General features: G+C 52.4%; 10 protein-coding genes across 10 annotated transcripts; 7 read left to right on the plus strand and 3 right to left on the minus strand.

Moving 5' to 3' along the window:
* Positions 1 to 1725: 1725 nt before the first annotated feature.
* Positions 1726 to 2964, plus strand: PC9H_011294 (uncharacterized protein; the record flags this gene model as incomplete). The annotated part of the gene is made up of 5 exons (XM_036780779.1): positions 1726 to 1920; positions 1979 to 2404; positions 2464 to 2477; positions 2531 to 2705; positions 2761 to 2964. 5 exons carry the CDS (start codon positions 1726 to 1728, stop codon positions 2962 to 2964), a joined length of 1014 nt encoding a protein of 337 aa, XP_036626634.1.
* A 750-nt stretch (positions 2965 to 3714) lies between these two features.
* Positions 3715 to 5859, plus strand: PC9H_011295 (uncharacterized protein; the record flags this gene model as incomplete). Its single annotated transcript, XM_036780780.1, has 5 exons — positions 3715 to 4033; positions 4087 to 4274; positions 4371 to 4541; positions 4611 to 5324; positions 5425 to 5859. 5 exons carry the CDS (start codon positions 3715 to 3717, stop codon positions 5857 to 5859), a joined length of 1827 nt encoding a protein of 608 aa, XP_036626635.1.
* A 172-nt stretch (positions 5860 to 6031) lies between these two features.
* Positions 6032 to 10016, plus strand: PC9H_011296 (uncharacterized protein; the record flags this gene model as incomplete). The annotated part of the gene is made up of 4 exons (XM_036780781.1): positions 6032 to 6155; positions 6210 to 8141; positions 8201 to 9358; positions 9412 to 10016. The coding sequence occupies 4 exons, from the start codon at positions 6032 to 6034 to the stop codon at positions 10014 to 10016; spliced, it is 3819 nt and encodes a 1272-aa protein (XP_036626636.1).
* A 1147-nt stretch (positions 10017 to 11163) lies between these two features.
* On the minus strand, positions 11164 to 11932 carry PC9H_011297 (uncharacterized protein; the record flags this gene model as incomplete). The annotated part of the gene is made up of 4 exons (XM_036780782.1): positions 11164 to 11276; positions 11330 to 11659; positions 11715 to 11767; positions 11817 to 11932. 4 exons carry the CDS (start codon positions 11930 to 11932, stop codon positions 11164 to 11166), a joined length of 612 nt encoding a protein of 203 aa, XP_036626637.1.
* A 629-nt stretch (positions 11933 to 12561) lies between these two features.
* Positions 12562 to 13423, minus strand: PC9H_011298 (uncharacterized protein; the record flags this gene model as incomplete). Its single annotated transcript, XM_036780783.1, has 2 exons — positions 12562 to 12849; positions 12908 to 13423. The coding sequence occupies 2 exons, from the start codon at positions 13421 to 13423 to the stop codon at positions 12562 to 12564; spliced, it is 804 nt and encodes a 267-aa protein (XP_036626638.1).
* Positions 13424 to 14154: 731 nt separating this feature from the next.
* Positions 14155 to 16241, plus strand: PC9H_011299 (uncharacterized protein; the record flags this gene model as incomplete). The annotated part of the gene is made up of 8 exons (XM_036780784.1): positions 14155 to 14604; positions 14658 to 14806; positions 14866 to 15194; positions 15254 to 15402; positions 15456 to 15600; positions 15657 to 15948; positions 16023 to 16141; positions 16195 to 16241. 8 exons carry the CDS (start codon positions 14155 to 14157, stop codon positions 16239 to 16241), a joined length of 1680 nt encoding a protein of 559 aa, XP_036626639.1.
* Positions 16242 to 16567: 326 nt separating this feature from the next.
* RHO1_2 (GTP-binding protein Rho1) lies at positions 16568 to 17488 on the plus strand (the record flags this gene model as incomplete). The annotated part of the gene is made up of 5 exons (XM_036780785.1): positions 16568 to 16621; positions 16691 to 16732; positions 16833 to 17030; positions 17139 to 17273; positions 17333 to 17488. 5 exons carry the CDS (start codon positions 16568 to 16570, stop codon positions 17486 to 17488), a joined length of 585 nt encoding a protein of 194 aa, XP_036626640.1.
* Positions 17489 to 17733: 245 nt separating this feature from the next.
* On the plus strand, positions 17734 to 18433 carry SDH4 (membrane anchor subunit of succinate dehydrogenase, Sdh4; the record flags this gene model as incomplete). The annotated part of the gene is made up of 5 exons (XM_036780786.1): positions 17734 to 17794; positions 17858 to 17896; positions 17947 to 18149; positions 18210 to 18342; positions 18396 to 18433. 5 exons carry the CDS (start codon positions 17734 to 17736, stop codon positions 18431 to 18433), a joined length of 474 nt encoding a protein of 157 aa, XP_036626641.1.
* A 1246-nt stretch (positions 18434 to 19679) lies between these two features.
* Positions 19680 to 19973, minus strand: PC9H_011302 (uncharacterized protein; the record flags this gene model as incomplete). The annotated part of the gene is made up of 2 exons (XM_036780787.1): positions 19680 to 19904; positions 19962 to 19973. The coding sequence occupies 2 exons, from the start codon at positions 19971 to 19973 to the stop codon at positions 19680 to 19682; spliced, it is 237 nt and encodes a 78-aa protein (XP_036626642.1).
* Positions 19974 to 22511: 2538 nt separating this feature from the next.
* On the plus strand, positions 22512 to 22808 carry PC9H_011303 (uncharacterized protein; the record flags this gene model as incomplete). Its single annotated transcript, XM_036780788.1, has 2 exons — positions 22512 to 22689; positions 22747 to 22808. 2 exons carry the CDS (start codon positions 22512 to 22514, stop codon positions 22806 to 22808), a joined length of 240 nt encoding a protein of 79 aa, XP_036626643.1.
* Positions 22809 to 24846: the final 2038 nt, after the last annotated feature.

Below are 24846 nucleotides of genomic sequence, written 5' to 3' on the forward strand. Positions count from 1 at the left end.
TGTCCATGCCCCTTGGCATAGGACTGCGCTTCGCGCCACTGCCTGTCAAACCGGATTGCCTCTTCGCTCCATGCCTGGTAGTCTGCGGGGAGCGGGTGGAGGCTGTAAAGCCGGTTCAGCAGTCCGGGGTTCATTCCTCGTTTGAATAGTTCCACCAGTGCTACGTCGTTGTAGCCGGTATCCGCCCGTAGTGCTTCGAACTTCATTACGTACTCTTCAGCTGGTTCGTTGCCCTGCCTGAGGGCGGATAGGGTGGAGATAGCTGTTTCTCTGGGATTTGGGTCTCCGAACATTCTTTCCAGTTCGTCGGAGAACCTTCGGAAGTCAGAGACCACGGGGTCGTACCCTCCCTGGTCCCGCCAGTTGAGCGCTTGGTTGATAACCTCGTTTTTCCAGTTGTCGACTTTTCGTCCCTGGATGAACGAGAGGGTGTATAGAACTTTGGTATTTTCGTTGGTAAACTGCCACTGATTGACCGCAATGTACATCCGGATGCTTCTGAGGAACGAACGGCATTTGGCAGGCTCGCCGTCGAATATCTCGGGTTTGGCCAGCTTGGGGCCTACTGGTCGTGCGGGTTCGGCAGGTTGGGGAATCGGGGCAGGAGCGGGAACGGGAGCTGGTGCTGGGGCTGTTGGTGGCGGACGGGTTCGTACGTATTGGGCTAGTTGTTCGTACCGAGCTTCCATCTGAGCCAGCCGGTCCATCATCATCATCATCATTTCTTGTGTCGATGGTTGTGGAGGTGGTGCGGGTTGGTCTGAAGGGCCGGGCATGTTCTGGTCTCCGATGTTCTCGAAGCTCGATCCGCTGGAGTGGGACATGGTGGGGTTGTTGGTAAAGTACCCTGTCAATTGACGTTGAACTTCAAACTAGTGCACGCCGGCACCTGAGCGGACAACGTAAATGAGGAAGGAATTCTTCGGCTTGGCTAGATGCGAAGCTTCACACCATCTTGCTGAACCGACGAGGTAGAGCCTTCTTTCTTGCTCAGCACCTCGCGCGCTGACCCCTCTCCGAGGATTAGTGATCAGTCAGCACCTTTAGATTCACTCGGGGGGTCGTCTAAACGTTACCCTGCTGGAGTATCGAATCTGCGGTTCGAATTGGGTGGGAAACTATAAGGGTGTGAAACAAACAATCAAAGCCTAACGGGCTTATCGGCGGAAATTGGAAAGAAGTTATGCGGTAGAGAAAATGAGAAAGATGAAACGTATCCTGTCTTGAGGTCGAGAGGTCGGTCTTCGCAGTTAGACGCTGCAGAGTAGGATGGATGAGAATGTAGAGCGTAGGAGGGACGTTGAAGGGGTAGCTCGTTCTTCTGTTAGGGCGACACTAGTCAAAGACTAACGTGGCTCCTACAAGAATACTAAAACCAAAAGAATAGATGAAGTAGTAGTTGACTTAGTTCTCACTATTACTAGTGGAAATCCCAAGAGAACGAGCTAGCGTTCTAGGGCCTGTTATTGGTGCTTAACTACTAAAATACATGCGTAACCCTCATGTACTACTACATGCCTACTGCAGCCGTCTTTCCATGGAACGCGCACCGATTCCATGAGGGTGCTTGGTAATGTACTGCGGACATGTGTTATGCGTGAGGATCTTACTAAGGTACCGTAATGTGAATTAGTAATAGGCGCGTCCTGCGCGTTTAGATAAGATATTGAAAAAGATAGCATTCGGAACAGACCGGACCATAACACTAGGTGGGGTATGGGTGAAATGAAGGCTGAGAAGGCGCAAAGAAAGGCGGACAAGGAAAAGGAAAAGGCACAGGAGGAAAAGGCCCAGGAGGGCAAGGAAAAGGGACTGGACAATAACCACCGATCTCCCAAGCCAGTCCACCAGGAAAAGAGCGTCCAGGGAACGCCCGATGCAACGATGGGCGCACCTGCATCTGCCCTGGGGTCACGCCTCGTATGTCGGGCATTCTCATTCACTAGTGGATGGATCTTCGTGCCTGCATTATGATTAGGCAGGCGACCGTACATCGGCTCGCAACCTCAAGTGCTCGTACTGCTGCACAAGAAGCAAAGAAGAGGTTCGCGGTGCGGCGGGTGAGTGTAAAGGTGAAGTCAATCCACAAAGCACAGATGGCGCGCCGGGAGGGGGACAACACGTGGATGTAGGAGGACCATCAGCATTCTCAGTCTGGTTGCCAACCTCAATAGTAAAGGCACAGTCCAAGGAGCAAGCAGAAGAGGTAGATGGAAAGAAGACTGTGATGCCGGTGGACATTGATCAGGCAATGGCAGTGAGCAGAGGACGACCGTTGTCTGGTCCAGAAGAGATTGCCGAACCGAGAAAGAGCGCAAGGACTAAGGATCAATTCACCACTTTAAGAACCGCGAATGAGGCGGGGCGAGACCAGGAGAAGTTGAGAATGGAGCATGACGCAAAGGTGAAGGCTGATGATGGAGATGTCCAGCAAGATCATTAGTATCTTGGTATCTGCCCAAGCTAGGACAAGCAGCGTTCGTCGATCCTTTTGGTTTGCACACATGATGGAGCTCAACTGCTGCATCAGGGCGGTCAGTGTCTGTGAGTCTGACGTCTTCTTGGATCAAACCCGACCATTGCGGTACCCTTGCAGCAGTCAAGTAGAGGTGACCGCAGTGTTTACCCACTTGGAAGCCCGTCTTCTGGCGTACATCCGGAACGGGGCAGCCATGCTCTGGTTCAGACGACATCGCACGGATATGGTCAGTCAAATTGGCCACTCGCATCGGATTTTACTTTTGCTCACATAAACACCAGTACATGTTTGCCAAGGAGGCGTGTCGGAAGTCATTCACTGTCGACATGAATACAGACTGGTTGATTGTTGCAACATTGGCGGACCTTCAAGGTGAAGGCGACAGACAGGTCCGCATCTTCTTCGCAGACGGCGAGAGCCGGCTCGCCACTCCACATAGTCGTTGTGCTGCGCGTGAGGCCAAAGGAAGGAAGAATATCGAATAGGAGGCATGCAAAGGGGATGAACGAAGTGCTGATGGGTGATGGCGGAGGGCGATCAGTCACCCCAATAGGCCTACCGAGCTCGACAGCGAGAACACAACCCAATCAGCAAGCAAGCAGAGCAGAGGAAAGGAACAGGTGCCTGCCATGTTTGGGGTATGTCACCAGTGTTTGTTCGCGCTCAACGTGTCTAACCTCTGCGCTAGAACAGCAAAGGACAACGCGAGGATAAATCTGAGAGGAAGCCCGCCATTGCACTGAGACGCTACGGGATCTGATAGCGCGAGCTCAGTGCGGGGATGAAGGTCCAACAGGAGCTTCTGGAAGCGTTGATAGGACGTTCCCCCCAGCAAGCCGGGACCTAGTACGGAGGATGCACGAGTCGTACGAGCGGACCAGGCGGTTCAAACATCACCCACTGAGCCTAAAACTTCTTCCTCCAGTGAAATCGATGACCGTACGTACCACCGAAGGTACAAGAGATAGACAATGTAGACAATGATGATCGGTTAATAGTTTACCTGATGGCCCGGGCCCGATGTTAGGCGAGTGCTGATACTAATCTTTACGATCAAAACGGCTACAAATATTCAGGATCATGTTATGTTGTCGCCCTCGAAGGAACTTTGGATTAATCACGTGTCTCCGATGCGTCTCTGTGGGAACATATTACTGCGTTTAGACTTGCCTCACTCACCGTTCGCGTCGACACTAGGTCCCTCCCATTCGCATATCCGACAAAACGCGCCAGCCATGGATCACGGTGCCCACAAAATACTAGAATCTGCCACATTCCGCACTCTCCATGCCCAGAACTTCTCGCGCGCTTCTAGTCAAGCTTCCTACGTCCTAACCGACCTCCTTGAAAGGTATCTTACGCTTCTCTCCTCCACGGCCGGGAAGTTCGCCGAGCATGCTGGCCGCGGGAGGAGCATTGGTGTCAGAGACGCTGTATGCGCACTCGATGAACTTGGAGTAGGCGTCGACGAACTGAGAGATTGGTGTGTCTCGGAGGGCGGTGAGATGAGTGGGAGGTACGGGATTAAGGGTGCATGGTTGGGTGAATTCAATGGTGCGCCTTTTGGATCTTCTCTAGTCTTGGTTTTGATTGTCCCTCGTCTCTAGCACACCTGGCGGACGGACTCAAACAGGATACTGATGATGCCTTCCCCTTGCACTACAGACCGCTTGACGATATCACTAACGGACGACCACCCGGCGACGAACCGGAAGCCGACGCTGATGCCGAGGACGATGATTACGAAATGATGATGGATACCGACGTCAACGTTCTCGAAACTAGCGCGCCGTTTGTTCGCAAAGCCGAGCATCCTCCCCCCTCTACATCAACGGCGCGTCCGCCCCATTTTCATTCACCGACATCGCCATCATCGTACTCATTGCCACAGATACAAACGACTTTCTCCTCACCGCATGGCCACCAACCACTCACATTGCCTTTGTCTCCGATATCCAACCCCGGTTCACCTTCTCGGAAACGCGCACGCACGGCTAGTTGGCAGGCCCCGCAGCATGTCCCCAATTTCCTGCCTCCGTTTCCTACGATGTCGACTGATGTAGTACGAGTGGCTGATGGAGAGGCAGTTGGAGAAAGTGGCAGCCGAGGTCTACTACATGAACCAGGGGAGGGGCCACCCGCCTCCTTATCGCAGGAGCCGGCACAACCTGGGTTGGACATTGGTTTGGTGAAGATGGAGATCCAAGGCCAGTCGAGCATACCAAACCCAACGGCACCGGTGGTGGCTGCCGCCGTATCAGCTGCGCAAGTGGTTACATCGTCTGACTATCTCTCGCAAGTTCCATATTCAGAGTCAACATTATCCTCCGTGCCTGAATGGCACTTACCCCAACCGCCTCCTCCCCCTTCCACAGCCCCAATATCAACGAGATTGCCTACGCCCCAGACGGAGCCCGCTTTTATCAAAGCGTACCACCACATCCTCACGCATTCCTCCCAGTCACACTCATCGCACGCATATGGCTACCCGCATACCAACGGCCACACCAACATTGCCAATGGCGTCAGCAATCCCCTGCGCCACAAAATAGCTATGTCGCTGATGTTTGAGATGCAGTGCACACCACGGTGGGAGCTCGCGGACACGCTGTTTGGAGGGGTTGGGCCGTGTGTACCACGCAGCGCCGTTGTCGCGCCAACGCATCCTCTTCCCGTCGCCTCCTCTAGAGGTAAAATGGAGGTCGGCGGTAGCGGGAAAGAAAAAGAGAAGGATGTGAAGTTGCCTGGGGCGCAACCGAGGGCAGTGTCTACCAACGAGAGGGTCGCTCATCTGGTCAGTCAGCAGTCGTCAAGGATCCCCGAGTTGGCGCGAAGGGTACTTCCGGTGAGCACTTTCTGTCTGATACTGCGCAATATTTTTCGGCCGTTCATCGTTCCGTTCTTTTAATTATGATGGCAAATTAATTGCTAATGATATCGAACAGCCAGCGATTTTGACAAGAACAAGTCGATTATCTCATCCGCCGGTTATCATGCGCGGCACGCAGAAGCTCACGTATGGAAGCGGCTCGCCTGCACCTTGGAACGGCGGGGCGAACTCGGCGTCGTCTGCGAATGCTGGCAAGGCAAAGGGTGGCAAAGGGGACAAGAACAAAGATAAGAATGGCATGGACAAGGAAGACGTTGATGATGATGAGAAAGGTGATGGGGGAGGAAGAGAGGCGGCTAAGACGGCTGTGCTGCCTGATGCGAGGATGTTCGCGACGTGGGATGCGGATAAGAAGGATTATAGAACGCCGCTCAATATGCAGACGGGGTATGGAAGGAGCACCAGAACTGGAGGAGGACTGGCGACAGGTGGCGGGAGCGTTGTGTTGTCGTTAAACCGGGGGAAGAGAAGGGAATCTGGCCACTCGTAGACCTGTACTCAGCGGGTGGTCGGGAGGGCGGGATTCCGAATATGGAAATGCACGTGGCGATGTACTTGTGGCAGTCTGTTCGCACGATCATTAGAAATATCTCACCATCACAAACTGACGACCATCACGTCCACATAATTCACATTGCATCCTCAGCTCTCCCTCGAGCGCGATGCAGAGGACGACGAAGCGTACGAAACCCCCAAATCTTGCTCTTTTCCACCAAGAGCCCAGTGAATCTTCAAATATCTCCCTCGATTCGGACAGTGACGAGGATGTCGACCTCGACGCCGACGGTGCGTAACATTCGGTATCTGGCACAGGCCCGTCAGTTTTGATCGCGTATATAGGCCCCGAGCTCGACGACGACGACACGATCAGCCCGCCGTACTCGAACGGCGTCCATAGACACTCTAGAACGCTGCCCATTTTGACTCTGGACTCGGACGGTGATGAGGACAAGGACGACGGCGCAGATGATGATATCAAACTGGATTTGGGTGACGACGGTGATGCGGACGAGTTGTCAAAGGACCTACGCGCCCTCGAGAAGCTTCGCAAGTCTGTACAGAAGAACCTCCGACTGCGTCCAATACGCTCGTCGCAGCGTCTCCCGAAGGTCTCCTTGACGCCGTCCGCGAACTCAGAATCGCCTGCGTCGGCAAAATCCCTGCTATCTAAATCCCCAAGCTTCCAGCGTCTGCGGAAGCCCTCTTCGCAGGCGTCTCTCACCCCGACTGAGCCTGCCCCGTCGCCTTCGCCGTCACCCAACACAACTGTGCGCTCGCCATCGTCCTCGGTGTCGTACTCGTCGTCGAAATCGCCAGGCTCACCCTGGAACGCCGTCGATTCCACAAGCTCGACCGATGACACCGAAACGGATGTCGACACTGACGTAAATACGGTGGATACGGACGTGAGTGTTTCGACAACGGACACCAATGTCAGCGACGAGCCCATGAGCGCGACGAGTATCATCTCCAACTACTTCACACCGCTGTCCGAACACAATCCCTCACCAACATCGTTCCTTATCAGCCACCCCCCGCTATCACCTCCCATGCAAACATCCCTCGTGCCTACGCCCATAACACTCGACCACCTGCAGTCGATTCTTGCCATCACAGATACCCGTCCACTCATGATTGATACCCGCCCCCCGCCAGTCCACCTCGCTGCCCATGTAGTTGATTCCGTCAACCTTGCGATTCCGAGTCTTCTTCTGAAGCGCACGCGGAAGCAGAAGCGCTCAGTGACGAGTACCACGTTCCCCACCCTACATTCTCTTCGTCAGTATATTACAACTGACGAGTCGCTCACTGTGTGGGACTCTCTGCTCGTCCAAGGCCAGCCCAGTGCACGATGGGACGGCACGCTCGTCGTCTACGATCACCATATGGATGCTTTACAGAAAGAAGATCCTAATAGTGCCTCTTGGACTCTTCTGTATATCCTGGAACCAATACTACGGGGCATCTCTACTGGCCGTTTATGTTATCTCGAAGGTGGCTTCGCAGCCGCGCTGAGTCGGAAGGATTTTGCATCAGGCTATATCGTAGCTGGCAACAGCACGACTGGATCTGCCTTCGTTGGGAATGGTGGGTGGTTAACGGAGCCCGATGCGAAGAAACCGAAGCCAAACGACACTCCCTCCATAAAAAAGCTCCCTTCCCTTGGTTTGTTCCAACTGGACACACAAACGGCCGCGCGGTCGAAGCAGCTGCCAGAGATAGACTTGAGCTCGTCTGCTACCGCGTCGCCCTCAGAATCACGGCAAGACTTCACCACATCCTCGAGTTCGCCCAACTTGTCGCCCAATCCGCAAGGATCTTCGTCCAACGTCTCCTCTCCGTCTCCGACCAGATTACATCATCTCCACGTCTCCCCGCCCACATCGTATCTGACCGCGCATACTAGCTCATACCTTGGCGACCCTCCTCGCTCACCCATGCCTGTGATGCCCTCGGCTATGGCAGCGTCTTCACCCATATCCCCGTACATGAATGGACGATTTAAGTCATCAAGTCTGGGGCCAGCTTCATCTTCGCCTGGCCGGCAGCCCAGTACCACACCCTCTGGTACCCCTGGTTCTCTAGGTCGTGGCAAAATTAGTGTCGCGATACCAAATCATCTTATCATTGATTCCTCGCCATCACCGCCGCCTTCCCAATCCCATCCTCATCTATCTTTCCGAAAGCCACTACCACCTTCAAATTTCCGCAGGCCAAGCATTCAACGTCTGAACACAAGATCAGTGGAAAAGTTACCGTCTATAAGTACAGGTTTGGACTGTCACGCTTTCTTTTGTTGGGCGTTGCTCAGTATATCTTATATCTCGTAGGCGTCGAACCCACGAAGCCAAAGCTTGGACTAGATATCAAGTCGACGGAGGGTCTACCACGCTTGGACATCAAGTCGGCAGCCGCTGTCAGTTCCCTTCCGCGATTAGACATTAAGTCTGCGACGCGGACGAAATCTGCTGAACGCCTCCCGAAACTCAGCTTACGCACGACAGGGATTGGGCCGTCGGTCAAAGGGCGTTCAGCGACGCTAAGTGTACCGCCAAGTGCTATTGGCGATGGGGGCGGGTTCGCTAACAACTTTCGCGGAGGCGGAGGCAGCGGTGTTGATGGCACTTTGGCTTGGGGTAGTAGCATTGGAGGAAGTGGTTATGGGGGGCACGGGAACCAGGCCATGAGGAGTCCGGTCGACTGGGGATTCCTGAACGCAGGCTACGGGAAGATGGCGCAGACGGTGACCGGTGGGCAGGCAATGCAGGATGATGATAACACCGGAGAGAAGCTTGGTGAAGGCGAACGTGGGCGATCGCGGGACAAGGGAGGAGAGGATAGGCTTACGCCATATTATACGCCGCCGCATTCACCAGGGACTCCGAAAGCACCTGTCTTTGAAGGCCGCTTGAATGGGTTTGACGATACGCGGAACGAGAACGGGATTCCTCCGTCGCCGAAGACTGCACGGCCGGATTCGTCATCTCCTGCGCCCGGATTTCCTCCGTTCTTACCCCGTGTGGATGTTGTTTCTAGCGACTCGTCTTCAAACGGCGATATCTCGTACCCTGCGTCACCATCTCATGCAGAGTTTCCTCGGTCACCGATGGCCATGTCATTCGGCATGGATCCTCCACCTACAGCGTTTGGCAGCTCGTTTCCCCACCACTCCGACCTCGACCACGACCCAAGAAGCGACGATACCGACGGTCCCCCGACAACAGAAGACCCACATCCACCCTTCACTGTTTCTATCATCCTCCCGCAATTCCTGTTCCTGGGCCCAGAGCCGTCTGCCGAGGACCATCTGCAGATGCTGAAAGATCATGGGGTCAAACGAATATTAAACCTTGCCATCGAGTGCGACGAGAATGACCATGGGTTAGCTCTCGCACAGACCTTTGAAAAGTATACGAAAATAGCGATGAGGGACCATGTCGAGGAAGAGGGCGTAGTGGGCAAGGTGAGGGAAGTCTGCGATATACTTGGTCAGTCGGCCATCCCATCGAATTAGAATGATGCTTATATCTTGGATTCTCAGACGACGCTCGCCTGCATAGTGCCCCCACCTTCGTACATTGCAAAGCTGGAAAATCGCGCTCGGTGACGGCTATCATCGCTTATCTGATACACGCAAATCACTGGACGCTATCAAAAGCCTATGCGTTCGTCCTCGAGCGTAGGAAAGGCATCTCGCCTAACATTGGCTTCGTCTCGGAGCTTATGACATTCGAGGAAGAAGAATTGGGCGGAAAGAGTATTGGCGTACAGCCGTCGGTTCCCGGAGGACAGCAAGGGGATAGTAGCGTAAACCAGGCATACCACGGCGTTGGTGCTGGTGGAAGGCGCGGTGGTCATATTCGTGAATCGTTGCCCCCTGTGTTCACCACCGCCGGCCCAGTGTCAGCCTTGGAGCCGATTGGGAACGGGTTGGGAGGGGAGGGCGATGCTGGACCGATGAGCGCTGGGACATTGTTGGTAGGAAGTGTACGCGCCGAAGTGGGGCAAGACATGGAGATTAAGGACGCGCAGGGTAGATGGCGGCATGCGCGTCGCGCTCCCGTAGACGAGCAGACCTTGCAACCGATGCGGCGAGTTAGCAAGGCCGGGTTAGAGAGTTCTGCTTATGGTTATGGTGTTCCATGATTGTTGTCCATTGCTTTATCTGCTCTCATTATTTGGCATTTTCCCGAGGGACTGATTCCATTTATTGATGCTAGGCTGTTGCATATTTCTAACGTATTTGGAATCGTTTAGTTCTTGTTCTCGTTGTATGTTATTTATCTTGTCTCGTCCAACACGCTCATGTACATATTCCACACAATAACCTGTAACGCATATCAAATCAGCTAGATGGTGTATCCCCCCGTCTGTGTGCGTGCCTCTACGCCTCAGTCGAGCTTTCCATCGGGTGTCTGCACCCGATCATCCATCCTACCGCTCTTGGGTTTGGAGACGATGAATGGGATTATGTTATACGCTGGCGGAGAGACGTACGACACATCTACCGACATAGATCGTGGGTCGACAAATCACTCCCTAGCATTACTGCTTTTCATTCCCTGTACTCATTTTTCTAAATTCCAGTAGCACAATACAAGAGGTATTATTCCACTGTCTGCTTCAAGTCTTTACTTATCTCTCAGCAACCTACGTATGATGCCAGTTCGTCGCATTCATCCCGAAGTTCCTTTCCAGTCACACTCCAGCAGTTTCGCCTTGCGCTCTATCATCACGCTAGTGTTCTTGCCCCCAAAGGCCATGAATATTCTCACCCAAGAATAGGCTCGTAAACCAGTGCTTTATTCGAGATTATGATAAGTCGAGTAATCTGATCATGAGAATAGAACCCAAGAAGGGCTTTTCTCGCTCGTCTCTATGCGCCTTGGCGTGAACATGGTCTGCCGCATTTGATCTGGCACTCGCTCGCATCGTCATCTTGAATGATCAGGCATACAAGATCAAGCACGTTCTCTGCCGTTCGAAACCGCTCATTTTGAAGCGTCTTGTCGGAGTGGGCCAGTTCCGCTGGAGAGCGGGCTGTGAGTACACCCAGAGTCAGGGATAGTGAGCTCACGTCCTCTTATATAGACCAATGCTGAGCTACCTTCTGTGGGCTTCTGTGGTATAATTTTGTCAAATAAAGCGTTTCGTTGAAGGTGGATATCAATCGCGGATAGAGGTAAACGAGAAGCTGCATATCACTTGCAAACTCGCTTTGTTGCAACTCTCGACAGCCCAACTAGTAGGTAAAAACTACAAGGAGATTTGTTATGAGGTGAAATGACTCCAGCTACTCCAATACAAAGTGATGCAGTTGCACATGGTTGGCCTTCAGCGTTGCTATTTCTAAAATACTGCCCATGATCGTCTTGAGGCTCTCTGTTGCCCCCGCCGCTACAAACGCTTGGTGTGCCTGGGTAATGTCGTCAGACGGTTTGGCGCGGCTTGTATCAGACTCGCCTCAATTGATTTCCAACCAATGACCACGACAATCTGTCCATCACTTTTGTCCGATGTACCCCATGTTCCGTCCACGACACCGTGCCCTCTCATCGAAGTCATCTCGTCGAGGTAGGGTGCAATATCAGCCGCGGTCTTGCCATCTTTGAGCTCAACCATCAACACCTCAACAATGCCGGCCTCGAATACCGGCGCTGGATTGGACTTGAAGTCCACGCCCATCGCCTCACCAATCGTGCCGACTTTGGTGGCAAGGATCACAGTTTGAACTTCTGTATTCCGTTGGCTTTCCCGGAACGTCTGTCTGCTCTCGGAGGAGGGCCATACTAGATGTATCCCGCGTCAGTGTGGTAGGCACTTTATTATCCTGTGTGAACGCACCGGGTATCAAGTAGCCAAATTCTGGGTCTTCGTGCTGAACTCCGTGGTATACTCTGCACACCACTAGATCAAGCCGTCCTCGACGCGTACTGTGCAACGCACCTCATGCATCCGGCATCTTTTCCTAACGGCTGCAGCTCATCGTTCATCGACTGCGGATTTGCGCGATATTCGTCGGTCGTCACAAAGCCCAGCCATGAGGTGGCAAAAGTCGACATGGAATCAAAGTGCCATTTTCTACTGCTACCGCTGATGTATATATAGAGTGTTGCGCCCACAGTCCCTTGCGTGGACCGAACCTTGATTTACTACATATGTATAGTACAATCAGATCTTCATTCAAACTCAGCCTCTGAGAGCTTACCTTCGGCCCCTCGATAATCGATTTATCATGGCCGAGGCTCCCCAACGTCACCTATGCGTGTAAGCTCGTCCACGCGTCCACGCCCCCTCCCTCCAGACCCGTTGTAAGAGAGGCTCCCGATTAGCGAGTTTGATGTAGAACCGAGGTTCATCCGTCTCTCCACTGCATGGGAAGTCTGAAGCTGTTCTTCACCAACGAGCCGCGCATGTATGCATCTCATTCCGAGCGATTGAGAAAAACGTCCTTGGGAGTCACCGTCGGCGCCAGGTGCGCAAACTGGGTGTTCCAGTGATTCGGGGTGTTCCTTATACGTATTTGGCAAATAGTGAGCGGAGATGGGGCGCAGATAGTACATTCCCGCATTTGTACAGCGAAAAATTGGGCATTGCTGAGGTGGAGCGTGGTGCTCTGGGAAAAGGGCGAAGGTTATTTCCTGGTTAATCCTTTGCGTAGTGCGACCGTAAAACCCTTCACGGCTTATGTTCACATTGCATGCGCCAAGCGCCAAATAGCAACATCTAATACTTCAGACGAGTCCCCGTTTGCCTTGAGGACATCAAGCTCCTCGAGATCTCGATCAACCTTATCCAGAAATTCAGCGGCACCGGAAAGGTTGGCGACCTTGGCGCAAGCTGCATGAAGGGCGAGAAGCTCTGGGGACGGTAGCGGGAAACGATGCGGATCGCTGGTCGTAAACGTTACAAACTCCCGCCGCCTGACAATAGCTCCGATGCGCCTGGAAGATTGGATACGATAGCGATGGGGGATTTCCTGAAACCGATAGTTGTTGGAAAAGAAGGTCCTGAGGTGGGGATAAGAGAATACTCACCGTGGCCTCCAACCATAATTGTAAACGATCAAATAGATCATGGACGTCTGCCTGTAATGTCATAATATTGACCAGGGAATGGACTCCAACGCCGTTTAATGTCTCGACTGGATAGCCGAAACGCTTCAAGACGGACAAGTCGATGCTGCAAGCTTGTTCTGACAAACAAAGACTTGGTGACGGCAGAAGGGATACTAGAATGAAATGTACTTTGTCGGTTGGCTCTCCTTGCTCATCCACGCCCACGTTGAAATGTGTAGATGCCATTACTTCTCTTTCTCGATCAAACGACGGTCGACTAGGGGGGTGTGAAGGGGTAGGGGTCCGGCCTTTGCTCCTTCTGACTATAGTCGTATCGTGCTTACAGATATTGATGAACCACTTGACGAAGGACTCTCCCAACTCATCCAGTTTTTCTCTATTCCCAGCGCAAGAAACGATGCTCTTGGCGTTTTCTGCTTCTGCTGTGTGGTTCGGTGCATGCAAAATCAAGTAGCCAAGGACTCTGGCGTGCATGACGGTCTTAGCTACAGTCGATTTCTCGAGCTCTAGGCAGGTTTATAGGCGTTCTGTTGTGTCGCTCGGCGAGTATCCTCGACCCTGAGTTTTTTATTGAAAACATCCAGAGAAGAAAGCGGTGTTGGTCGCCAGAACGAGGACATTGAGGTGGTTGGATAACAAGCAGCTCACTGCCAATAGTTGATCGTGACCGTGAGACTTTCATATCGGACCCGGAACGAACATGCTCTCCTCCGTGTACTTGTCTCACATTATCTTCGGGGATGCCGCATCCGCCGACAGAACACGGCCATTGATCCCCGAATTGCATACATCGTTACCGGGGATGTTTCACCATCTCAGCTTCGCCGTCTGAAAGTGATTTATCTATTTTCTATATTGTGGTTATTGCGACGAGCGACCTTCAGAAGTGACTCACACTATTTGTGATGTCCACGCCGCTGTGATTCTGTTGCATGCGCTTTGTGACGTGTATTTTTCTGTATTTTTTGTATGTTTTTCTCTTGTCGAGTGGAAGATGGGAAATGCCGAGCCAATCAGATTGCGAATGCTGTTGGGCCGTTGCGAGTGGGGTTTGCAGTAGAGAAAAGCGATTGAAAAGGGCGTTTTCGGGTGCGGAAGCCTGCCAACAGCTGTGCGACGACGCAGATCATTTCTTATTCTCTATCAGATATTCCCCTCTCCCTCCCCTCCTCTCCCTCGCCGTCTTCCACGACGAACTCATCGCGATGCCAGCCACAGGCGCCGACGTCCTCGTGGTCCCTGACGACGTCCACATCGTCGACGACAACAACAGCGCCATCAGCATTTCAAGCCGCGCTCAATCTCCCGTCAACCTTCCCATCGTCCTTCCTCCCCCTGAACAACATCCACCACCCTCAAAACCATCCTCATCGTCGTCCAAGGTCGTATCAGCCAAACCAAAGTCAGTGCGCCACAAACCACGCACACCGTCACCGTCACCGCCGCCCCCGCCGCCGCAACCTCCACGACAGACAATCCGGCTTGATATCAAACTCGGCGGGCCTAGTAACTATGAAGTGGATATCTCGTCCCTGTCAAAAGAGACGGGCCAGCGTCCGCCAACACCGATACCGGTCAAGCGCGACACCAGCGAGAGCGAGGGTGATGATGATGAGAAAATCAAAGATGGCTTGAGACCACCTCGGAAACGCAAGGTATGCCGTGGATATCTTCGTCTTTTTAGAGTTCGTTAATGAGCCCATGCTAGAAAAAGACACTGGCTGCCGAGTACTACGACGTTAACGACCCCTTTATTGATGACTCGGAACTCGCCATCGACGAGCGGACATATTTTGCGCAGACCAAGCAGCAGGGGTTCTACGTGTCTTCCGGAGAGGTCGCGTTGCTCAAAGACAAGTACGTGCGCATTTGTCATGATGCAAGGTTCTCTTTGAAACATAGGCTATGTATGGCAGATCGCCGAAGAAGCAGAAAGCTAAGAAGGGGAATCATACGGATCCTTCCACTTCGACGCAGCATCGCGCGTTGGCGTCGATCAAGACCGACGGGACGAAGGATGCGCCTATTGCGCTGATGTCCGATGCTGAAGACGAGCTTGGGACACCGCGCAACAAACCTGTTCCGTCTATAGGCTCAGTTGGGTTGCTCGGACACACGCTTGTGAAGGGCAAGCGACATCTGTCGGTGATGGAAGGCGGCAAGAAGAAGAAAATGATTGATGTCGAGACATTTCATCCCGATCTCCAGGAGTCGTTCAAGACTCTGAAACAGGCGATAGCGAACGGTGCGTTTTATACTCGGTGGTGCGCAGCGCGCATCTCACTCATATGATGAAATGCACAGAGGATTGGGGGCAGAAGGGAAAGTTTCCGCCGTCTATCAAGCCCTTGCTCAACTCTATCGCCGTGCAAGCCATCCAACTCGACCAGTATGATGATTACTTTTTCGCGCTCATGCCGGAACTGTTCCCCTATAACAAGTTCACCATGACCGTATGTCCTTTCCGGGCCGTATCTACGTATCTGAAATATAACACATTTGATAGAAACTCATCAAACGGACAGTGTTCATAGATCACTGCAAACTTCTGACTGATCGGCAGGACGAATTGCTGGCAGAACTTGCTGACCTGGCGAAGGCGGGGTTCGCAAAGGCGGAAGAGGAGTACGAACGGACTCTGAGTCAATGGGGTAGGCTTCCTTCCCGGTTCGAGCGGCTTGACTTACGAACGCCCTTTTACGTGCAGCACAGCGGCAGGAGCAGTTGCGCGTGGAGACTGAATTAGGCCGAGGGTCGTCGGCTGGTGCGGGGAGTGGTGAACAGCCGAGTCGGCCACCAACAGAGGACCCAGAGCCGCCTACGCACGACATGGAAGTTGACGGTCCTCCGCCGTCACAGGTTGATACATCTGGTGCCGGCACCTCGGCGAAAGAGAATGCGCCGACGAAGCGGTATAAGCTCTCCGACGCGATGAAGCTGATCATATGGCAGTTGGTTTCAATCAGCAACGAACTGTGTCGCTTGGAAAACGAGAAGAAGTGGGTGGTGCTTGCTTTGTTTTCTGTAGGATCTTCCCGGGCGGCACAGCTGATGATGGATCTTTGATTTGCAGTGCGTTTGAAAATTCGATGGCTACTGTCAGTGAACAAGGGCTGAGGAAGTCGGTATATCAGAAGGTGGTGGCCGCTTTCCCTCCCGGCTGGATGACCTCCGGACAGGTCTCTCGCGAAGGTCGGTGTCAGATGGTTGCTGCTGGCTACGCGACTTATTTTTGTTCTTTCTAGTGAGCGTGATGAAGAAGAAGCTGGAGAAGGAGGCTGCTGACGGTTAAGGGTGGTCTGGTTGTATTATACATTATTCTATCATTTGTTGTCTTTTATGTGCTTGTCTCTGGGAGTCGCGTTGCGTTTACTTTTACTTTAGTTGTTGATAGTGCATTATAATAAATCGCGTTATTTTGGCGAGAGGGGCAGGTCACGGGCTGCGGCAGTGCACAGGCCAAGGACATTACGTATTCTGAGACAATTTGAGCGGCGCCTGAAAGCTGGGCGACCGCCAGTTTGAGTGCCGTCCTCAACTCTTTCAACCAGCACAACCTCGTCGTCTACACTCCCTCCTTGTTGCTCACTTTCACCCCGCCCCATCCCATCCATCCAAATGGCCGATATCAGAAGGAAGCTAGTCATCGTTGGTGATGGTGCTTGTGGCAAGGTGCGCCTTTTCGCCCATATGGAACGATTTTGGACTACAGACCCACTGACGGACCGTTTCTGTCTCCAGACCTGTCTGCTGATTGTCTTTTCGAAAGGAACATTCCCTGAGGTGCGTTACCGGTCCTTTTTGCTGATGCAGAAGGCTGTTGCGGTTGCGCGCCTGCAGTTGGTGCTGGTGGTGATTGATAATGTGACTAACGGATTTGTAGGTCTACGTGCCCACCGTTTTCGAGAACTATGTGGCGGATGTTGAAGTCGATGGCAAACATGTCGAGTTGGCGTTGTGGGATACGGCTGGGCAAGAAGACTACGATCGTCTTCGCCCCCTCAGTTATCCCGACTCCCACGTCATCCTCATCTGTTTCGCCGTCGACTCGCCTGACTCGTTAGATAACGTCCAAGAAAAGGTGCGTACTTTGCGCCCGAGTCGTCGCTCGTCTGTGCACTCAACCGGAACCGATTTGACGTAATGCTATGCTATGCGATATGGAACACCGCTTTCGCAAATCACACAGTGGATTTCCGAAGTCCTCCACTTCTGCTCTGGGCTGCCCATCATCCTCGTCGGCTGCAAGAAGGACCTCAGGAAGGACCCGCGTGTGATTGAGGAGCTCAGAAAGACGAGCCAGCGGCCGGTTACCCCGGAAGAGGTACGCTCTTTGGCGCTGTTTCGTTGTTGCGTGCTTGGTGCTGACTCGTGTGTGGGAAGGGCATGGCTGTTGCCCAGAAGATTGGTGCCAGACATTATTTGGAATGCTCCGCCAAGTCGGGCGAGGGAGTGCGCGAGGTGTTCCAGTATGCCACCCGTGCTGCGCTCCTGACCCGGTCCAAGGGGAGCAAGAAGCACCATTGCATTGTCTTGTAGAGGACAAGCCGGGATCGTCGTTTACGTTCACGTACTACACACTCATGTTCCAGTGATGGTTCATGTTTCTTTACCCCTTACTACTACTTGGATGATCATGTCCTTCACTATTTTTCGCGAGCTGCCTGTATCTCTGTTGTCGCATTCAATTTTATGATTTTGACGTCCAAGTCCCCTAAGTAAACAATTCGCCATAAAGCACGCGGTTTCATTGGCCGGGCGATTCCGGACCTCCTTTCCTCTCAATGTCCACCTCGATGCTCAGAACGACGCTTTCCCGCAGACTGCCTGCTGCTGCTCACCAAGGTGCGCGTTGCTGAGCGGGCATTACGAACGCTGCAGCCACTGAACGCCATTCATTTATCATAGTGAGACACGCTGCCTCCACTGCTTACGTTCCCGGTGGTCGTGAGTCCATTTATCTTCCTTCCGCGCTTCCATTCATCTCGGAAGCGTAGCCATCTACAAGGGCACTGTAAACGACCCAACGACCTTCCCGCCGCCTTCCAGGTCGCATGGCTCGTACCACTGGGCGTTCGAAAGACTCCTCTCAGCCGGGCTGGTTCCGCTCACTGCAGCCGCCTTCGTAACCTCCGGAACAAACTACCCCATCCTCGATGGCATACTCGGCATCAGCCTGGTCATGCATAGTCACATTGGGGTGCGCATTCGCTTTGTTTGATCTTGGTGATATGCATATACTTACAGTAAGACGGTGTAGTTCGACTCGATGATTGTGGATTACCTCCACCCGCGCAAGTTCCCCCTCATTGGGCCCATCGTGAGCTGGACTCTGAGGACGGCGACCGTTGGTGTGCTCGTTGGCGTCTACCAGTTCAATACGAACGATATTGGTGAGTGCCGCAACCGGCGCTTGTGATTTCGATGGCTAATCGGCCGTCCGTAGGTCTCACTGAGCTCATTGCGAGAGTGTGGACGGCTTGAGACGGCAGGATTTCCTGTCTGATTACCGTTTACGTAGCAAGTGTGTGGTGGTAGAGCTATTGTAAAAACTTCATCAAGTACCGTTCATTGAAGACAGATTGACCGTTGCTGATCGACGAAATCCTCGGCTCGGTATTCCGAGGGGGAGTAGATGGAATTAAATAAACTCCAAAAAGGAAGGAAGAGAAGGCTCCCTACGTGAAGAATGAGAGAATTTCGTAGCATGCTAGGGCTACAGTAATCAACCGCCCAATGGGACACCATCAGCCATTGAGACAAACGTCTCCCACGGCCGTTCCTGTGGAGTTTCTGCTTCGATATTTTTTTGACGGGATCCGAGAACTATCCTCCATCTGCTAGCGTGCTCATAAGCCTGTAGCGCAAGCCAGAAATATTACGCGAGGCTATGTTTGACATTTCAAGCCTGTTTCCGCTTGAGACAACAGCGTGACAGTAAAGTTTCTCGATGAATCTTGCGGCAATCGATTTAAAACTTGGTTAGCGTCACCTCAGGCATCTACGCTAATGTTTAGCCCTGCATTGGAGGTTATCACCAAGGTATTAGTGTCAGTTATGTTGCAATTCAAGGACAGGCTGCCTGGACGGTCGAAGCTCGTTTTCCATTAGGAAAGTCACTCGGGTCACAGGCCAAAAAGGGAGGTGTCGCCGACTCCCCCTGTCTCGTTGTCTCAATCTTGCCTCTCTGACTTTACCCTTAATCTGGATGCTATAGAAGCTCCGAGACATGTCCTGTGCCCTGCAAGAATGTTCTTGACCATGCCCAACAACGAGAGAGTGCGGGGAGAAGTTAGAACTCACGAGAGGTGGTGGATTACGCGTGAGAATCAACAAGCCACCGCGTGGCGGCCCTGGCGGGCCGAGCCGTTTTAGGGCAGTTGTGACTGTCCCATTGGCTAGGATGGAGCTCTCGACATATGTAGTGTAGAACACAGAAATGCTCACCTCAAAAAATATGGAAAAATCACAGATCATGTCTTGAGTACTTACAAAAGTGTCCGTAAACTTTTCTCATGTGTCCGATGCGAATTTCTGAAGTAGCACGTTCCGCATTCGAACTTGTCCCATTGGGCGGTTGATTACTGTATTACCTTGCTTGAAAAGCAAGGTCCCCAGCCTTGGAACTGTCCCAATTAGGGTGAAATCACATCCTTCCTTTTACGACAGCATTTTTCTCACAATCGTTGTTGTCCCTTAACACATTGCTTTCGTGCAGGTAGTCTATGTACTACTTGTCCTCGTCCTCTATGTCGGTGCCGATAGGCTTTGTGAATGGACACTGATCATCTGTTTCCACTAACTTGGCTGGCGGGGCCACGCACACAAAAGCTTCACCCCAGGGATGATAGCCCAGTGCCCAAGATTGCGACCGCACCACCCTCTCCCGGCTGTCAAGCGGATTTGACTTGGCAACGTTCACATCTGCCTTGCTCACGGCCGCCGATTCGGCCCCCTGGGTATATAAAGATGTCGTGTTGAGTTTAATGATCCAAGTTTGTGCATCACTGACCTCCCTGTCCATGTCGGCGAACGTGCTTGCATCAGTCTCTGAGGGAGGGCTGCCACCATAGTCGATAGTCTCCCATCCTCTTCCCTTGTATTTAGTCCTGACAGCAATGACATCATCACCATGTCATGTGTAGAGTGCAAAGAAGTCTCCCAGCGTCTCACGTCCATATAGTGCATAACTGTAAGAAGCACTGATGAAGTTTATGACGGTGGCTGCCACCGTTAGTGTGTTGTGACTTGGGCAGGTGAGGGCCAGACTCACTAGAGTGGTGCCTCAATATAGACCAAACCGGTGCCGAACGCGTGGTGATGACTTGAATTACACGCCCGGTAGGTGTCACGAAATCTTGCACTCCGTCTACGCCGCATGTCAGGTAAAGCTCTTCGGCAACATCCGCGCTCCCTTTCCTCAGTGACGCAGGTGAGGCCACCCTCTCACATCTGATGCCGATTTGGAGCACATCTGTTAAGTCTCCAACATGTAGCTGGTTAACATATAGGTCAAGGTCGGAACGTCCATATTTCTGACGCACAAAGAGTTGCAAGGCCATGGAGCCACCTATCAGTGTACCTGTGGCCTTCTGGACGCAACAAAAGTAGGGTATGTGATGCAATGGTAGAAACTGAGCAAGGAGCCTGACAACGTTGTTGCATGAGCAGAGCAGGCCCTGCACAGTGTTTTGTGAGACTCGGCAAACCAAGCCATACCCCTGGAGCTGTCGAAGGGACAAATACTGTATAATCATTCGGTGCACATCATACACATAGAAAATCTTGGCAATCTGGGGCTTGTGAGTTGACACGGACAGGACATTGAGATCTAGACTCACAGGAGGGCTGGCCATATTTGCAAGACTGCACGTAGGAGTAATTGTTGAGGGAAAGGCAATAGAGTTTTAAGATTTATAGGACCCCTCCTTGTCAGTTGGCCTTCGGATCTGCCAGCAGCCGCTTCCACGCGGCATCTGACCCTCTGAATGTTTGTTGTCGAGCTGCCCGCGGCGGTCTAAGGTGTACTGGGATGCCCTCAACAATTTAAAGTTGCTGGGCCGCAAAAGGCACCTACTTCACGTCAAGATATGTGCACTTGCCATGAACGACCCATGTCCGAGTAGTAAACTTGCCACTCGACGGACCTGATGACATTGTGGCCCCATAATGTGCAGCCGGAAATGTGCTTTGTTGTCTGAGATGGATACGGATGTCATTTCACCTCAGGCATGTTTCGTTGGGGTGCCAATAGTACTTACTGAGTGACAGGGAGAAGCTGGTCACCATGTTTTGCGTCGATGCCGGTTTGATCTCTGGTCTTTAAGTTGGTAAGTGTGTCACCTTCCATGCTTATCTTCCACCTGCACAGCCTGTTCATAACATTGGTACTCCGCGAGGACTCGGACTCTGTAAGGGGACACTCCTATTTTCTCTCCTTTCCTTCATCCCATAGACTTTTACCTACATTTCCTTTGTTCCCCTTTGTTCCTTTTCGCTCCTCTTCCTTTCCACTTCCTTTCCGCCCACTCCTTTCGCATCCGAGCCACGTCCGGTGACTCCGGAGTCTTCCCGAACTTCGGACACTTCAGACTTGCTCGGACACATCTATACTCTTCGGGGCTCGTCCGGGTTACCTCTATCCTCTTTCCCCACTTCATTACTCCTCGCCCTTACTTCCCCAAGTCGCTGGCACAACTCCTGTGCATTTACCCTCCACTTCATTATCACATGTTTCCTTGTACCTTGTGATATTCACTCGGACTTGTGGCTGGTGTACTGTACAGTTATCCTGCATTCCTCTCACACTACTACAGTATATACTTCGCTTCCTAGCATGGAGAATCCTTATCCTGTTCTCTTTGGATTCTCCCTCTGCTAGGTGAGCAGCCCTCTCATGTATTGTAGTTAGTCTTATTCATTATCTTTGGATTCTCCCTCTGCTAGGCCTGCACTGTCAGCCATCTTGAGGTTGCCCTTACAGACTCCCGACATCTTCATTGACCCTGTCGTCCCTCTAGAACGAAGCATCATCATATCAAACAAACAATGCACCATCCGTGCTGTCCACCCATGATACTAAATAATGCGTACTCACGCCAGAGTGTGAATACCACTTCCTGATGGCCACCAACTTCACATATATCATCAGTGAGTTCAACCTTTGCCATTATCGCAGGCTGACAAGTCCAAGCCCAATATAGAGGGCGCTCCTGTGATGTGCCTCACGAGTACCTGTTGCTCGGCCAAGGCCCTGGAATGTCACATGGCACCGTGTTGTACAGGTTGCTCCGGTGGCACAAGCAGACGTTTGTAGGATTAAACCGCTTCCGTCCATGTGAGCAGGCCTATACTCGTCGTCCTGACCGACTGACCGACATGTGGCGTAGCCAAAGTAGGAAGGGCGGCTGTGCTTTGCCAAGAAGCTGCCATTTCATTTGGCATGGTCCATGCGAAGGTGTTCATTGTTCTGTGACACAGAAAGTGGCTTCTTGTCGCTGTGGTGGGCATTGTCTCCACCGTGTAGTCACGGCTGGATGTAGGTCCAACCGATGTAGCTTGAATGGTTGCCGCGGACATCAACCTTAGGCTCCAGGTGGGCCCGGACCCGCCTGCAGAACTGCTGCCCGTCTTGGCGCCTGCCGCCAGCCCAGCGAACTCGAACCATGCTGAAGTAGACGCTGACAGTGACGCCGGGATGCCTTCTCTAGTGCCTGTTGAATATGTCATGTCAGACAGTGGTGCGTCAAATTTCTAGTTGTGCTTTTGCATCACACAGCCACTGAAGTCGCCCACAGAAATCGCACATGCCATGTTTTACTTGACGTACCTGAGGTGGTGGCTCTCAGGCAGGGAGTAATCCTCATTGTAGCAGATATGGCACATATATAATGGTGATTGAAGTCCTCGCGCACACTACCCAACCACTGATAGAGACACACCACAGAAGCCAGGTTGATCTTGAAGGGCCTGACCAGTGCTCATCGCGACAGCGATGTCATGCTAATGTCCCAGGTTAAAGCATTACTACGAACTGCTCACAGAAGGAACCGTCAGGCAACACTCCTACAGAAAGGCCGTTTGTCGCCGCAGCCTCCACCAAAGGCTCACCTGACGCTTCCAATCGCCCATCTTGTACAATGCCCTCCACTCACATAAGGAAAACCCTGTACCCAACCAAGCCAATGGTCAACTTCACATGAAGTACATTCACGCAAATCATATCTGTCTTCCAGGGCGGAACCTTGCCAGCCAGGTCTATGTAGCACGCCAGCATAGGGATATTGCAGCCACAACTAAACTCTCACTCGCCGGCAACTTCAGGCCTGCAATCCACAACTTCCAACCGCATTTGATCTCAGCTTTAATGCGGTGCAGTTCCTGGGCTGAGGATCAGGCTGCCTGATACTGCCAATCCCAACAAGGTAGCTCTTGCTGGCATGCTTGAGGCCACTGTCAAAATTGTAAGTGCTGCTCCAGCATAGAGACTCATTCACGCACCGACTTACAGCTTGAATGTTGGCTTCGCTTCCATAGGTAGTCAATGGTTGCTATTGTATGACTGCCCGACTTAAATATTTGAGCGACGGTGTCCCAATGTACCAGAATGGCCAAGGCAATCCCTGTGTCAGACGTGTCCGTGATCATAGTAGTATGTAATGCACATTTGATGCCTACGTAGTGTGAAACTTAGAGCTAAATGGTCTTGCTGCTGGCACCATTAAGGTCGAGCAGTTCTCTAGCAGTTGCCACATTCAGCCTCTCCAATCTGGCATCTTCGGGCCTGAGATGAACACTAGGGTGTGTTGTCAGCAACCAGCTGTCAAAGTCTCTTAACAAGCGGATGCTGTCCCGGCCACGCAACCTAGACAGAGCAACATATGTGTGGAACAGGTCCATAGAGATCCGGGTAGACTCGGCAAGATCGACGACAACATGCTCTATAGTCTGACCTTGCGACTTGTAGTCTGTAAAAGTGTATGCAGGAGTGATTGCGAGTTGACGCCTTTGTACTGTCTTTTTCCAACCGTTCTCTAGCAGCAGGGAGTAGCTCGTTTTGGATGGGAAGAGGGGTATCTCATTCCTCCCCAAGCCATTGAATTGGGGAAAGGTTGAGTGATCCAGCCGGAAAGTCACACACGCAGGCGGATATTTGAGTCTAACCTGGCCGTCCTCTGAGACCACAAGTTCGTCGTTGCAAGCGTTGAGGGCGATATCTACCACTGTGCCTCTGCTACCATTGGCTAGATCTGACTCAGCCGCAATATTCAGAAGCACCATGCCTCGCATGCCTATTGCCACATTTGTTCTGAACGCTAACCTTCCTGTTGCTTTCCCGGCCATGCCAGCCGCAATTAGTTTTTCCAGTCTGCTCAGAGGACACCTATCTTTACTGATGGTGTCTTCCGCTGGGCACACATAGGTCAATTGCCCTGTCGACAAGGAATGTCGGCACAGTGCAGCAGTGTTCCAAGCGTCCCTGACACTATTCCTGGATGTAACTAGCACAGTGTCGTTCCACGGAGCCACTGAGAAGTCTGTAGTGGGGCACGAGTTGGCTGATATGTCTAGTCCTTTCACCATGCGAATGTCGGCACTAGTGCAAGCACCCTCTCTCAGACGCTCCAGCATTGCCGTCCAAGCCTCGTCTCTCACCTGCATCTGTGTCGTCAGAGTGACCACAGTCGTGAACAGCTCATAAAGCTGCTGGCCTACCTGAGCGCCCAGTCTAGCATTGTCTGGATAGTATAGGGCCTCTTTGCGTATGATGGGCAGGAATTGATGGAAGTCACCAAAGGAAATGATGTTCAGTCCGCCGAAGGCCCCACGATTGCAATTGCCGATGCGGCATTTCGTTTGACAGCAGGCCTGTGGATGCATCAGCTTGCGTCAACAAA

This window comes from Pleurotus ostreatus (assembly GCF_014466165.1).
Source record: "Pleurotus ostreatus strain PC9 chromosome Unknown scaffold_9, whole genome shotgun sequence".
Taxonomy (NCBI): Eukaryota; Fungi; Basidiomycota; class Agaricomycetes; order Agaricales; family Pleurotaceae; genus Pleurotus; species Pleurotus ostreatus.